The 14628-nt window shown below is 37.2% G+C and overlaps 1 protein-coding gene across 7 annotated transcripts in view; it reads right to left on the reverse strand.

Moving 5' to 3' along the window:
* The window catches only part of LOC106672153 (transducin-like enhancer protein 4), a 146479-nt gene that overhangs the window by 59742 nt on the left and 72109 nt on the right, over positions 1 to 14628 (reverse strand). For all 7 annotated transcript variants that reach the window (XM_014403346.2, XM_014403342.2, XM_014403347.2 and 4 more), the window contains exons 5-6: positions 5188 to 5250; positions 1355 to 1429 (exon numbers count right to left, since the gene is read on the reverse strand). In XM_014403346.2, coding sequence (XP_014258832.1) covers positions 1355 to 1429; positions 5188 to 5250 — 138 coding nt within the window. The remainder of the gene's footprint in view (positions 1 to 1354; positions 1430 to 5187; positions 5251 to 14628) is intronic.

Here is a 14628-nt window from a genome sequence, read left to right on the forward strand (position 1 = left end):
CCGATCATTTTGGTCAGTCTATCTTTGGAAAATTTGCATTTTTTCTCAATCTTCAATGATACAAAACTAACTTTAATGAAAATTTGCCATCATTATCCGAATTGGATACCAGCAAGTGAGTCGGTTTAATATTTATAAAAGTAATAACCAAAGGTAGTGTTTTTCAAATAAAATCAATATTTGTTCCAATTTAGTTCCAAGCCGAAGGTCGTGGGTTCGAATCCAGCTCGTGACACTAATTTTTCATCTCAACCAAAAACCTTAGATGAAAAGAATAACTAATTGGAATAATTAATACAGTATAATCACTAAGCAAATATTGGATTAATTCAATGTTTATTCTTGTACTTTATATTTTATTAAAACGAAATTTGTTCAACCCAATTAAACTTAGTTAAATACGATTTTGAACGTTTTATTTTCGACTCTATGATTTTTTTTTTTTTTTTTTTTTTAAATTAAAATTTGAAAGAGTGTGAATGGGAGGTTTGAAGACGATCAAGCCATATCCCCCAAAAAAGGCCATTAACTGATCATTACTGAACGCGCAAGTTTTCGTCGAAAGCTCTTTTGAAACTTAAATACGGCCTAATTTTTAATAAGAAAGCCGACATCTAGACAATTTGGTTAATAGCGATCAAGACATTTAATTAGGTTAAATGTCTAGACGATTTTACGACTTGGATTCGGAAAGAAGGGTGTTGAAGTTTAATGATTTGGAAGAAGGTCGCTATTGTAGGAATTAAAAGGGGCTCACGGTGCCAAGCCTTAATGATTTAGAAAGTTGGCAGAAAAGTTAAATGAGCGGCTCGCTACGAGAGCAGGAAGGGAATATTTCTTTCAAATTATTCCTAAGGGAAGAGTCTAATTGCATTAATAACATGCAAATGAGGAGGTCGAGGCCGGTTTGATTAAAAAAGTATAATTGAAAGTCTTTACGGGGGACGCCATTTTTCGTGTCGTTATTTAAGCTACGTCACGGAACTCAGTCCCTTTTATACCGGGGACCCTTTTTATGAAGGGTCGTAAGTTTTAATAAGGGAGTGTAATCTGTGGGGTGGAAGAGGGCTTAGCTCGGAGGTATTAGCGGAATGAGGGGAGGGGGAGACTCGAGAATTAGGGTATAATCTGTGGAAAAAGGGGGCGAAGAAGCCCGAGTCAAATTAACGGCGCCCCCCCCCCCGGCTCATAAACCTGAACTCTGTCGGGGATATCCTCATAAAAAGAAAGGAAAGGAAAATAAAGGTTTGTACGAGATTAGAGGACGCCTTTCGCCAAGTAGTACAACCAACGCTATGCTGAATTTGACAAAAAAAAGATTTAATTTCATTTAAAAATAAGCACGTGTACTTACGCCTATGATAGCGTTCAGCTCGGTCATCGTCACCTGCTTCGCCCTTTCGACTGCCGTCGCGACTTGCTGTTGGTGCTGTAAATTTACATTTACATTAACATCAGTTCTGTTTTAACACTAAAAATAATAAAAATTAGCTTAATTTATGAATTTCTAATTTGAAAGAGGACTGTGTATAAATTCATGACAGGTACCAGTTTGACTTTTTGCCTAATAAAATCAATAAAACAAAAGGATTTACTAATATACTAAACTCCCTCCATACACGATTTCCTTATGGCACAGGTTAGGCAAGTCCATTACCATACCAGAAACGTTTGGAATCTGGAACGGTTCAGTACAGAGACAAAATCCAAGATGAGGTCGTTGTGGACAATGAAGTTAGTGGCGTAGTAAGGAGCTTTGACGATTCAATTGAGAACTTATGATAGGTGCGCTGGATGTTGGATGGTTAGGGATGGTTGGATTGACAGAACCCCACAGTACCTCCTCATATATTTTTTAAATTTATATATGCTTTTTAAGGTATTTCTACGAATATAACAATGATTATTAGCAAAGCATAATACAGGCATGGATCACAATCCGTCTGCCGGAGGTCGTTGTTAAGAGAAAAAGAATAAACGAAAAAAAATAATAATAAGAATGAAAGCGAGGTTATAACATTATTCGCTACATGCTAGCACACCATCAAAAAGGTTAAACATAATACTAAAACTACTTCTAATAGAAAACAAACAGAGGGGAAAAGTCTTAATGGGACAAAAAATCGGATATTATAAAGTCATATATTATAAAAAAGAAATTGAGTGAATGAATTGGAGGGGTCAGAAATTGAATTCCATAATTAGGTCTAATCTTTATTTCCGGGCGTGGCGGACGTACTGCGTGAGCGCCCGTGGATCTGGGCTATCCAACAGATTTAACAGAGTGCTTCTAGAGAGGGTAAAAGATCCCAAGTGCAACAACCTTATCTCGCCCAATATTGTACATTCGGCCATAAAATGCAGAGTTGTTTCCACAGATTGAGAATTGGAAATCCTTGCCTCTCAACCAAAGTGCAGAGTTCAAGTTAAGGGCCTTGCAACGGGTTTTTAGTAGCCATCTTAAGTTTGAAAGACTAAGGGAATTAAGGTTCTCTCTCTGTAGATTAAATAGTATTAGATGAGGGGGTGAGACAAGTCATTGCATAAGGAAAAGTTAAGCGAGGACTGAGCTCGGAGTAAGCAATCGTCCCGATGCCGTTCCTTGAGTCTAGATAGCAGATCTAAAAAAGAGCTGGCGAATCAGCAAGGTTTTCGTAGGTGGGACAGGTTACTTCAAATCTCGCGGAAAGAGCGTAAGCCATTTGGCATACCAGGCGGTTTTATTCCTGATGACTTCGATCGCAGTTATTTTTGCCAATTTTATGTAAGGGGAATTCAAAATTTTGAAAATAAATGAAAAGTGAAGTTTTAAGGTGTGTACGTAAATCAGGTCAGTGGACGTTTCTAAATAAATCATGTAGTTTGGGGTAGGGTTAGGAAGAGCAAATAACTTACGAATAAAGATTTTTTGGAATTTCTCGACTTCTTCATATTGTAGGTAGCCCCATATCTGGCAGCCGTAACAGATGATTGACCGACATACCAAGTTGAATACATTAAATTTCACGTGGATCGGAACCATTTCCTGTTTCATCAATGGAGCCCAGGTTTTACAGACAGCAAGCTTCGCATATGATATTTTCTTTTTCAGATGGTGTGACCAGTGTAGTTGGGGGGTGAGTGTGACTCCAAGGTATTTGTATTCGTTCATCACCTCAATTCTTTGCCCCTTAAAAAGCCAGCGGTTTATTCTCCCCCCTCTTCTGAAAATGATGATTTTGGACTTTTTGAGATTAACTGTCAGGTTCCACTGGGTTAATATGATTCGAATATTTTAATATTATTTTGTAGCCCATGCGCGGCCTCTGCCAAACTGACAATATCGTTTGCATAAAATAGTATTTTTATGCTAACGTTGCCTGAGAGTCGAGGGGAGATCATCAAGAAAGAAAGCAAACAGAACTGGACTGAGTAGACAACCCTACCTAATACCACATTTAACCTCAAAAAATTGGATAAACCTTCACGCCCTCGGACCTCTGATGCTGTTTGTGCGAAGAGGGATTTTAGGATATTCAAAATTTTGGAAGAGAAGTCATAGTTACTAATTTTGAGCAAAAGTCCTCTACGATCTACACTATCACAAGCGGCTTTTAAGTCCACGAAAAAAAAATTTGTTTAGGCCTGGCCAGTTTGATATTAATGATATTTAACAGGACAAGTAGATTATCACTTGCAGAGTAAACTTTCCGGAAACCCATTTGACATTCACTCAATAAACACTTTCTTACTACGAAGGCATCAATGCGGGATAGGACTAGAGCAGAGAAAATTTTTGCGAACGAGTCCAAGCAGGAAATACCTCTATAATTATTTACATCATTGACGTCGCTACTTTTAAATAGGGGGATAATGATTGATTTCGAAAAGGATGGAGCAATGAGACCTGAGGAAAATATAGAATTAAAAAGGTATTCACGAAAGACAGGAGGGGAATTTTTATAGAATTCGTAGGGAATTCTGTCAGGACCTGGGGATTTATTGTTTTCAAGCCTGGCAAGGATAGATTCTAGCTCTACAAAGGTAAGGGGGGCATCCAAAATGATGAGGGTTTTGTTAGTAATGACAGGATTCAATAGTGACTTAAAATGTAGCGACCATGCTTCGAGAGAGTAAGGAGCTTAAGCAAGGAGTTTTGACGATTCAATTGAGAACTTATGATAGATGCGTTGGATGTTGGATGGTTAGGGATGGTTGGATAGACAGAACCCCACAGTACTTCTTCATATGTTTAAAGTGGTCGCGTGAAGTCTTTTATAAGGTTAGTTTAATTTTGACAGTCAGGCCGGTTTGGTCCTAAAAGTCTTTGTAGTTTTCCCAGTCTTCTGTAGTCTAGGTATAATCCTAAGTTCTAGACCTGACTGATATTCCTTTCTTGATGATGTACAGTGAAGGACAAGTAAGTTTTTCCAATGTGAACTTACCCTGAGTAAATTTTGCTTCGTTCAGTCTTCGATAACTTCAAGGTGAACTTGAAGGTAGCTTGAATAGGATTCGAGTTAAAGGACAAAATTGCTGTATACACGTCCTCGTAGGTGGTGATGATGGTTTTAGGGTAGGTCAGCATTACTAATAAGATAACAGCTAGGGCCAAGGGTGGGTTAATATACAAAATCTAGAAAATCATGTGCTTACTACTTAATAAGCTTGTTTTGTGTTTCAAGAAATTTAAGACTTCGTGTTATATATTTTTAAATGTTAAGAACCGGTTGTATTGCTTTCTGAAAGCCAAATTTGGTCATTGCTATGTCTAATACTACTTACTAAGCACTTCAAAACCATGTTTAAGTTCGACAATTTAAAAAAAATTGCAATAAAAACTAAACTATCCACACATAACTAAATCTACCAAATCGTAAAAAGCATTTACAAATACAAGTCAGGAAAATGTGCTAACATAGGTTTCAAATAAATATTTCGCTTATTATTAAAAACAAAAGATAAAATATATAAAAAGTATTATTTTTTTATCACTTATTAGGTATGAATAAGTAACAAATGGTCAACGAACATTTAGAATAAACTGACAGGTTGGGATACCTGATCTATTGGGATCCTAATATAGTATTTTACACTTAATAAGTTGTTTTGTAAGTTATATTAAAAATTTAATTTAACATTTTGCTAAATATAGTTTGATACTTCTAAGTACATTTAAAAAAATATATAAAAACAGATGATACTTACTTCTTGTGAAAGATAGGGTAATATTTGGGCGATGATGGCATTCAACCTTTTCGCAATTTCAGTCTGGAAGAAAACAAAGTAAAATGAGTAATGTAACAGATTATCAAAACAAAAGAAGAGAAATATAAATTGAAATGCATAGTTGGTCCATTCGCGAATATACGTCCGACCAGGCTAAACGACGTTTACCAGGGACATTGATTAGCAATGAATATCAATGAAACAATAGAAAAATCAATGGGGTAAATCCTCGCCACCCCGCGAGCGTTTTCGTAATGGGGAAAATAAGGCAATTTCCTCTGAATCGTCGCGTGACGGCGTCCCATCTTTTATAGACACACGGCCCTTGTTTGCGCGGATGTACTTGGAAACCTTTTACCCCCACACGTCTTATTCCACAGAAACGGGGATAATAAAGCTTTCCTCCCTTTCTTTGACAGAGGAGTGGTGTGACGGGTAATAAAGGGCGGGGGCGGAAAATGGGATTTGTGGTTTTGAAGGGATGTAGGGCCCTAGAGGTGAGAGGCCTCGAAAAGGTGGACGGCGGGACGAGGGGGATGATCGGATTTCTCACAAGGTGAATCACGAAGACCCGAACGAATCACTTGAGGGTGCCAAGGGATTGGAAACAAAACAATCCCCGTCCCTTCATCCCTTTTATTAAACCCTCCTCTATATTTCCTATTTGATTTGCTTTCCAAGAGAAAACAAAAGACGACGGCTGTGGCCAAAGACAAATGTGACCGTTTCTTGTTTCACAACCAGCCCAAGAATATCATCCTAATAATGACAATTCAAGAAATAAATAAAGTCCCAAATCAGGATATGAAAAACCCAGTTTTCGATATTTATTTGAGCAGTGGAAAAAATAAAACGCTAACTTTGGTAAGTATTTAACTGTACCTTTTGTATTTATTATAGTTTTTACAGGGTTTGCTACAACAGAGATTTTAATATTAATATATATTTGTAATTCTTTTGAATTCGAATTCAGGCCAGCTGGGATTCGAACCCGGGACCCTTCTAGTGATGAATCGGCGTTTTAATTATCTACTTGCAGCCAGTTATGTCCCCAAAAGAACATGGGATGAAGCTAATAAAAAGGAACTGTTTTTGTTTACTTTAATATGTATGTCATTTTTCTCTCTCTCTCTCTCTCTCTCTCACCCTCTCTCATATAGACACAGACACAGACACAGACAGACACACACACACACACACACACACAGAGAGAGAGAGAGAGAGAGAGAGAGAGAGAGAGAGAGAGAGAGAGAGAGAGAGAGAGACACTGATAGAGAGACACACACACACAGATAGAGAGACACACACATAGAGAGAAACAGATAGAGAGACACACAGATAGAGAGATACACAGATAGAGAGACACACAGATAGAGAGACACACAGATAGACACACACACACTTTCTTACTACAGTTTTCTAAATTAAAGACACCACAATCTACTCTACACATATCTATTCTGTCTGTCTGTCTGTATAGCTCATTCCTTGCCACTTTTTATGAAATACAAATACATGCTGAAATTTATTCCAAATCTTAAGGAAAAGCTAAACATCGTGTTTATCGACGAAAAATAGTGAAATTTCAACAAAAACGAATCGGGAGACGCATATTCTTCAAATGTATTTACACGGGTATTAATTTTTTTAAAAATATTTTGTATACAAGTCCAGGCAGAAATTGGCCGAATATGCTCTTCAGAGTTGAAATGGTCGGTGTATATTGCAGTGGTAAGGTGAGACGACTGAATGTATTGATCTGGGGGGCGAGGTGTGACAGTCAGTAGAGGGTCTGGCGAGGGGGTGGCTGATGAATATTTAGCAGCGAGCCGCCTCCCGACAGCTGTTGACACCCCCCCCCCAACCAACACTAATTCTTTCTACAAGTGCCTCAACCTCCCTCTTTCCAACAACCATTTGATTTCTCGCCGCTTTAGGAATTATTTCTGCACGGTCGGTCTCTGATTTTTTTTTTTTTTTTTACTGCACAATCAGGCCCTGGAATATTTTTCATCCCCTTTTTTTTCCGTGTCGTGAGGGGGTTGGCGGAAAAGAAATTCCCAGATATGACCCTTGCTTCAACAGCTTTTTTTCTACCCCTTTGTGAAAACGAGGGTGAGAAGTGGGAACCAAATTATATCCAGCTAATTCAAATATATTATTTAGAAGAGATATAGCGAGTGAATTGTATAAGGGCTACTGTCAAGCTACATAATGAACTAGGGTTGGATAGTAGTGCGTTTTTAGTTTGATAGTAGTGGACAGAAGCATGCGGACCCACACAGCAACAAATCTGACAAATTGTTTTAACTAAATATAATTTGGAAAAATTTAACGTCTTAATTTTAGAGTAACCATGGTCAAATTGCATAATGGTCTGACGGTTATGAACACTTTTTGTAATGTTTTTTTAAAGCCATATTTAAAGAAAATTCTTCGAAACAAAGTACGGAATGAAATGGGCAAACCTGTAGGCATTTTCTAAAGTGAATAGCATGAGACAAACAACCGGACACTCACTGAACATATTTCGCAATGCGTTTGATACTCGTTTTCAACAGTGTTTTAAATGGCCCAGCTCTAGTAAATAATTTTATTACCACTTTATTTTAAGATCTACGGGTTGCAGGTTAATGAGTTATTACACGTTTTAGTTTATTTGTAATGTTCCAAATTTATCGTCTTTTGTTTACTTCCGACACTATAATGATTAAATATTGGTCGTAAACGCTGGTCGCGTTTTCGATTCCCGACGTTTCTAATTGTCTGAATCCTCATCGGAAACCACATTAAAAAATAATACAGAATTAAATAGGCAGTAATGTCTGGACCTTCTGAAAGGGCTAGCGCAAGATTAACATGCGGACATACTATGAACACAAACGCGTCTTACCAAAATATCGACCCACTTTCTTTCCACGATTGATTTATTTCGAAATCCTTTTGTTTTGCCTGCCCAAGAACTGTATTAACTACAAAGTAACGTCTCAAATGAGAAAACTGCACTACAGTAAAAGAAATATACAAAAACATGACGAAATTATCATGGGAAAAGATCGGGATTGAAAAATATATATATATTCAAGAGAGTTGCACATTCCCGAACATTGACCGACTCGGGACATTAAGAAACATGTCTTTATTCTCACTAAACCCACGTGACGTACGCTCCATCCAGAGAATTGTGCTGGAAAATTGAACACACTGGCACAATCTTGTATGGAACGATAGTCGAAATTCCTATTTCTTTTGTGAAACCTAATTGAGTTTCGGATCTGAATGATGTATTATTGTTGAAAATTGAAAGATTAAAGAAAAATTAATATGTACAAGATAAGTGACTTTTTTTTAAAGAGAAATGCTCGAATGTTTCGTTGTTGTGATTTAATGTAAACGAAGATATTTCAGAATTTAGTTACGAACCAAGTCGACTTGTAACTTCTGCCATGACCGGGTAAGAGAGGCATAATTACATTTTTCAAAAGTTTTATCTTTTTTTCACCAAATAACTTTGGGAGAATAAAATAAAGCCTATAATTATTCACCATGTGATTTTAATCCCGAGCCACTTTTGAAGGAAGGGCAAACGGGCTTGAAAGAGAAAGAGGGCAAAACACGTGTTAAAAAGACGCCGTTTTATCAGGAAAATGAAGGAGGTGGAGTTAAAAGTTAGCTCGGGTGTCACTAGGGGAAGCCCGCTTTTGAAAGAGGTTCCCCTTTGGATGGTAGCTCGTAGAGTTCAAAGCCCGGTACTCTTATATATATATAAAAAAAAAGTGCACAGGGTGAAAACAGTTGGAACATTTTCCAGGTAATAATGGTTTTTTTTCCGATAAACAAAAAAAAAATGGTGGTAATTTATTAACCCCATCTTTATTTAAGATTAAACTAAAACCATTTTAAAGTGTGATTAGTGTTCATTTTTAACGAATAATCCGAAGACGACCGGGGTAAAGGTAACCTCACAGCGAGGATAATTGATAATAATTGGTTTTCAAATATAATTAAGCAATTTAAATGCTTACGAACGTCTACTTTTACACATGCTTCTTAGAGACAACATACACTAATGGTACTAGGTACAGCGAATTTGGTATTCACGTTATCATCAGTGAGCGAGTGAAAAGACTTAAGCCTCAACTCAATATGTTAGATATAAAAAAGTCTAAATATTTTTAACTAACTTTTTTTAGATCTTGGCAAAGCGTGTAATGTGTACTTGTTTGTTTTTCCCTTTTCGTATAAATTTATATGTGTTCACCGTGTTGAAACAAACTATAAAAATATAGTATCCTATTAAGTCCTGCATTGCTTTTAAGGGTATTTTTTGTCTTTTAACTTTATGTCACTTGGACATATCAAATTTAAATTCTTCAAGATCCTGCCTAGGTCAATGCAAAGCGTTTTCTATAGAACAGAGACGTTAATTTTTACAAATTCTTAAGGTCTCAGGGTTTACCATTCACGATCGTTTTAGTAAACTGATCGCAGTTTTGATACGAACTCATTACTAAAAACAAGACCAAACAGGCAAACCAAAAAAGCGAGGATAGGCAGATGAAAATTATCACACATCTGCCAAACTACATAAATTAAACATAGATTGCCCAGGTAACACTGTGTATATATATATATCTTATTTTTATTTTTTATTTATTTTACGAGGGTTCGCAACAGCAGAGGTCATATCAACCCTCAGGGTGCCGGTGTTTTTGAAAAAAGCCCATTTGTAAGTATGTCGGGTTCGAATGCTGGACTGCCGGATTCGAACCCGGGACCTTTACCTTATGAGCGCCGTGTCAACGCCTAAACCGTTGCGGCCCCGGGAACACTATAATCAACAATATTGTGTTAGTAAGTTTTTTATTGCGGTATTTAGATCCAATTTTGGTTGACAAAAGTCAAATATGTATATTGTTATTGCATTTCTTAATTTTTTCCTCGTCGTGGATGGTCGAGGGGTGGAAAGCTGTTAGGGAAATATTAAGGAATATCCCAGCCCTGCTATACTGCTATACTATGTCTGTTATACTTCATTGTACTGTGAGGGAGCAGCTGTTGCAATATTGACAGGAGGACGGGGTTTGCTATTCAATGGCGCCCACCCTACCCAGTGATTTGGTTTTATGTTTGCCAGGAGGGTCACAGGACAAACAACTCGGCCGACATCCCCTGCGGCCAACTATACCATGCAGTTCCCTTTATATTTAAATACACCATCCTGCCGGTAATAAAGGGGCAAACAAGGCTAAAATCATGCCTTTTTGAATATCGACTCAATCCAGGGAACTGATGAGAGTTAACATTTAACTTAAGAGTTTTTTTTTTTTTAACTTTAACTTTGAGAGTTAACAGCTTAACAAATCACTGGGATTTGTTAAGCCACAAACCAACAGTTATCTTCATTATTTTAAATTAATATTCAGATTTATAAAAATATGCTTTTCCCAACTACACTAATGACATAAGTATACTGCAGCAGTATCGTGAAAAATGAATATGCATGACCCTCTATGATAGGTGTATGTACAGATTCATATGTCGATCATTGTGGGCAAAAGTGGTTTCAATGTGATGGTCAAGTAGAATTTCCATGTAGCATTGTTATCATTCTGTTTTCGTGTTTTGTTTTAATGCATGGTTGTATGCAAGACCAACAAAGGTTTATGGCAGGTTCTCAACATATGACATATGTCGGACATTAATGAAAGTTGTTTTGGCTAAAGGTCATGCGGAATTACAAAGTATCAATGTCATCAGATTGAATGTTTTTTGGTATGCAAGTCAATGTCACACGTTGAATTTTACTGGGACCGTCTATACTCGCTGGTTTATGTTCCATTCATCACTGAGTTTAGATTAGCTCAGCTAGTGTCAATTAGTGCTTCTTTTGTTTTGACTTTCTATTTAACTGTATCGATGTTATAATATGTAGATTTTAATGTTTAGTTTGGGTTTTGATTGATCAAGAAGATTGATTTAGACAAGGGAAATTCCAGTTGTAAAATTGAAACTGTCAGTTTTGAAAAAAAAAAAAATACAAAGGTTTAACGGATTTCCGATTTAACACACATGCGAGCCGATTTGATGTAATTAGTGTTTCGGAAGACGGTTTTGACTTAACATGCGATAGATCGTTTACAAATCACGAAAGTCCCGCTACTGGATAATTCATAGAAGCAATCAAAGACTTCCGATGGATGATGGCCGGTTTCTTCCTCGAAATAGAATTGATCATTGAATTGCCAGGGTTCGACTCATCAATTATTGACGCAATATATTCATGATCTGTATAATGTAAAGGGGCTAATGAGGACTGTGAGCTCGGTAACCCCACTTCACGACCACCGGCAGGCATGGCCCTAAATCAAGAATTACCGCCAAAATTATTAGCTCCCCGACCCCGAACCCCGACCCGCTAAATTACAGGCCACAAAGACACGGTATGGATTTATTTCCACTGGCCCGTAATACGTGGGGCGATTAGTTTTTGGGCCGGGGCGTTTTTAATTTCACAACTCATCGATCATTCAAATTAAATCGGGCCTGCGGATGAAATTAGAACGGGGATTGTAATTAGGCGGAACTGCCTCGTTTGAGAGCTTCACATTCGGTGTCAAAAGGAAATATTTAAAAAATTCGGATAAACTTCGGATCATTCGATTACACTTTCAACAGCCATCCCGAAACCAAGAACGATGGGTAACGAGCACTAAGTCTTAAAACATCATTACATAAAGGTAGAAAAATGCGTTTTCCTTTATCCCATACCAGCTCATATCACAAAACTCCTGTATTTATGAGGTATTTAAGAGGCGATGATGAGAGCCGAGGGTGTGGCTTAGTCGTTTTGTTATTAGTTTCTTAGAATTGTCTATTGTTTCCCTCAATATGTTAATACGGCTTTTGTTCTGACTAGATTTTATCATAAGTTCTACCTTTTCAGACGTTCCAGGCCCGTATCGAGTCTTCGTAAACTTTCGATTATTTCAAATAAATTCAGAGCATAGTAATATGTCAATAACATTTAATAATATAAGTATGTTTTATGTTAAAAATGAGCATCGATTAGATTTCTATACTATAAGTCAATTGATTGTCATTGTCTTTCAAATCCTTGAAGGTCCAACTTCTATGTATTATATATACACATTCAATGAAAAGAAAACGAGAGATTTATCAAGCTGATGTTATCAATGGTTTTATGCTATCACCGATTGTTTCTATATAATACTGTTGCGTAAACTGTATAGATTTACAGACAGATCTAAGGTAGTGTGGTTGTCTGTTTTGTAAAGCACTCCAGTTAAATGGTTGAACTATGCTGGTACGTCATTAATCAGTTTACAAAATATGTGCTCTGTTAGTTGTATTCACGAATGTAAATATTATGTAAAGTTTTTTTTAACAAACTGTGTTATTTATACGATGGTTCTAATGATCTTTGAGGGTATTGGTTCCTAGTTTTCAAAGGGACGATTTAGCAACTGACATGCGGAGGGTAAACTAACCATGTTGAGGGAAACAAATAACTTTTCCGGTCGATTAAGGAGCGGATAAAACTCTAGGGAGGCGTGAGCGGATTTAAATATTTATCGCGATTGTGTTTTAAGCATGTGCGTAAAGCCCCCGCTCCATTCGACCAGAGATTATCCAATAAATTGAATTAACATGACGTTAGGGGAGAGCGTCGGCTGACAACTGTCAACCCTCATCCCCCTAGAGCTCATTTCGCACGGGGAAAGCTTTTAAATAGTGACTGTCGTTAGGGTGGGTTCCATCTGGATGGGGCTAATTCCACCCGTGGGCAATCCACATGTGTCTGCCCACCCTCCCATCTGTTTTACACATGTTCGCAAACGGAACTGAATGCGTTGCTCGTATGGGTTTCCACGATGATGGTATGATTAAATCACGCAACTTTCCCCATACTGTCAAACCCCAGGGGTACTGCAACGGCCTCATGTCCCCTATAGGCAACATAATAGCATGAGATCTCCCTGATCTATGTAAATCTATCAGTACCGTTCATTTTTCTAAACGATCCTGATTGGTCAGATTGGAAATTTTTATAAGCTATAACATTTTTCAAAACATAGCATTTACACTAAAATTAACTCTAGGTACTTGAATATTTCTCTTTAAATTATTTATTACGCACTGATCCCAGTGTAATGTAAATCTCCATGAAAGATTAACGATAGCATGAGCGCTGACACACTGTTGAGATACATTGCCCATGAATTCAACAGGCTTATTAAGCCGAACTTCGATTAGTAAATTTACGTCTTACATTTGTGGAACAGCGCGTAGGGGGAGCTGTAATCATTGTTTGTGCTTCAGACTCAAGTGAACATCCATCGAATCCTCAATCAGCTTGTAGTGGCCACTCCACCATTGTCGCTGTACAGTTTATCTCGTAGATAAGCTCGCCTCGCCCATTATCTCCGCCTGGAGAGATCTGTTCAGCGGAATTGTTTATAGAACACCGAAACCTAAGTGGGCTAATCTTATTTAGGCAGAAATATAATATTTTAAAAACGTTTATACTATTAAAAAAAAGTTCATGTGAGTTTTCAACTCTAGTGGAACGACATCTTTGCTTGGCTTATCTGATCATCTTTGATCTGACTTTTCTGATATGTCACCGAGCTCGCATTTTTCATAAAAAGTGCGTAAAGTGTAAAACAAGCAAGAAGAGACGGACCACACAGAGCAATTTTTCAAATCATCCAACCATTTACTTATAAACACGCTGATCCGTGCTAAACTTCGTTAACGAACAACAAACCTACAAAAACAAAATTAATTCGAATCATATACAACCTTTCTTCTATTTTTTTATAACAGCCATCTTGCAGAAACACGACTTAGATCTATATCTCGCGTGAAGAGCCCATAAAAAAATATAAAAACCGGAATATATAATGTTGGAAGAAAATTTAAGGGGAGTGGTAAGCAGTCTGAGGTGATCGAACGATCAAATCGATCTCAAATGTATCCTAGTAAAATCCCTCTTGTATTTTAAGTTAATACAGATATATTTTTCTAGTTTTACACATACAAAGGTTCCTCTACAATACATTACACTTTTAAGTAAACATTATAGGTAACAAGAGCTATCTGGATGTAAAACGAGAATGTATCTTAATCCAAAACGAGTGTAAAACCGGATGGCATACTTCCAACTCAGCTCCATTATTAAGAAGAATTGGCGTTGGCAAACGCGTCGCGTTTGATAAAAATCTTAAGGTTCGGCTAAACGCCAGATAAATTAAGACTTATTTCGAGTGAAGAGAAGGATATTTTAAACCTTGGGCTCGGTTTAATTATTTTCTAATACCCTAGGATAAATATAGGCGGATTAAGACGGAAGAACCGAGGGAAAAGCTCTTTAAGGGAGGAAATAAATAAAGGTTT

Source organism: Cimex lectularius, unplaced genomic scaffold (assembly GCF_000648675.2).
Source record: "Cimex lectularius strain Harlan isolate CLEC.00 unplaced genomic scaffold, Clec_2.1 scaffold130, whole genome shotgun sequence".
NCBI lineage: Eukaryota > Metazoa > Arthropoda > Insecta > Hemiptera > Cimicidae > Cimex > Cimex lectularius.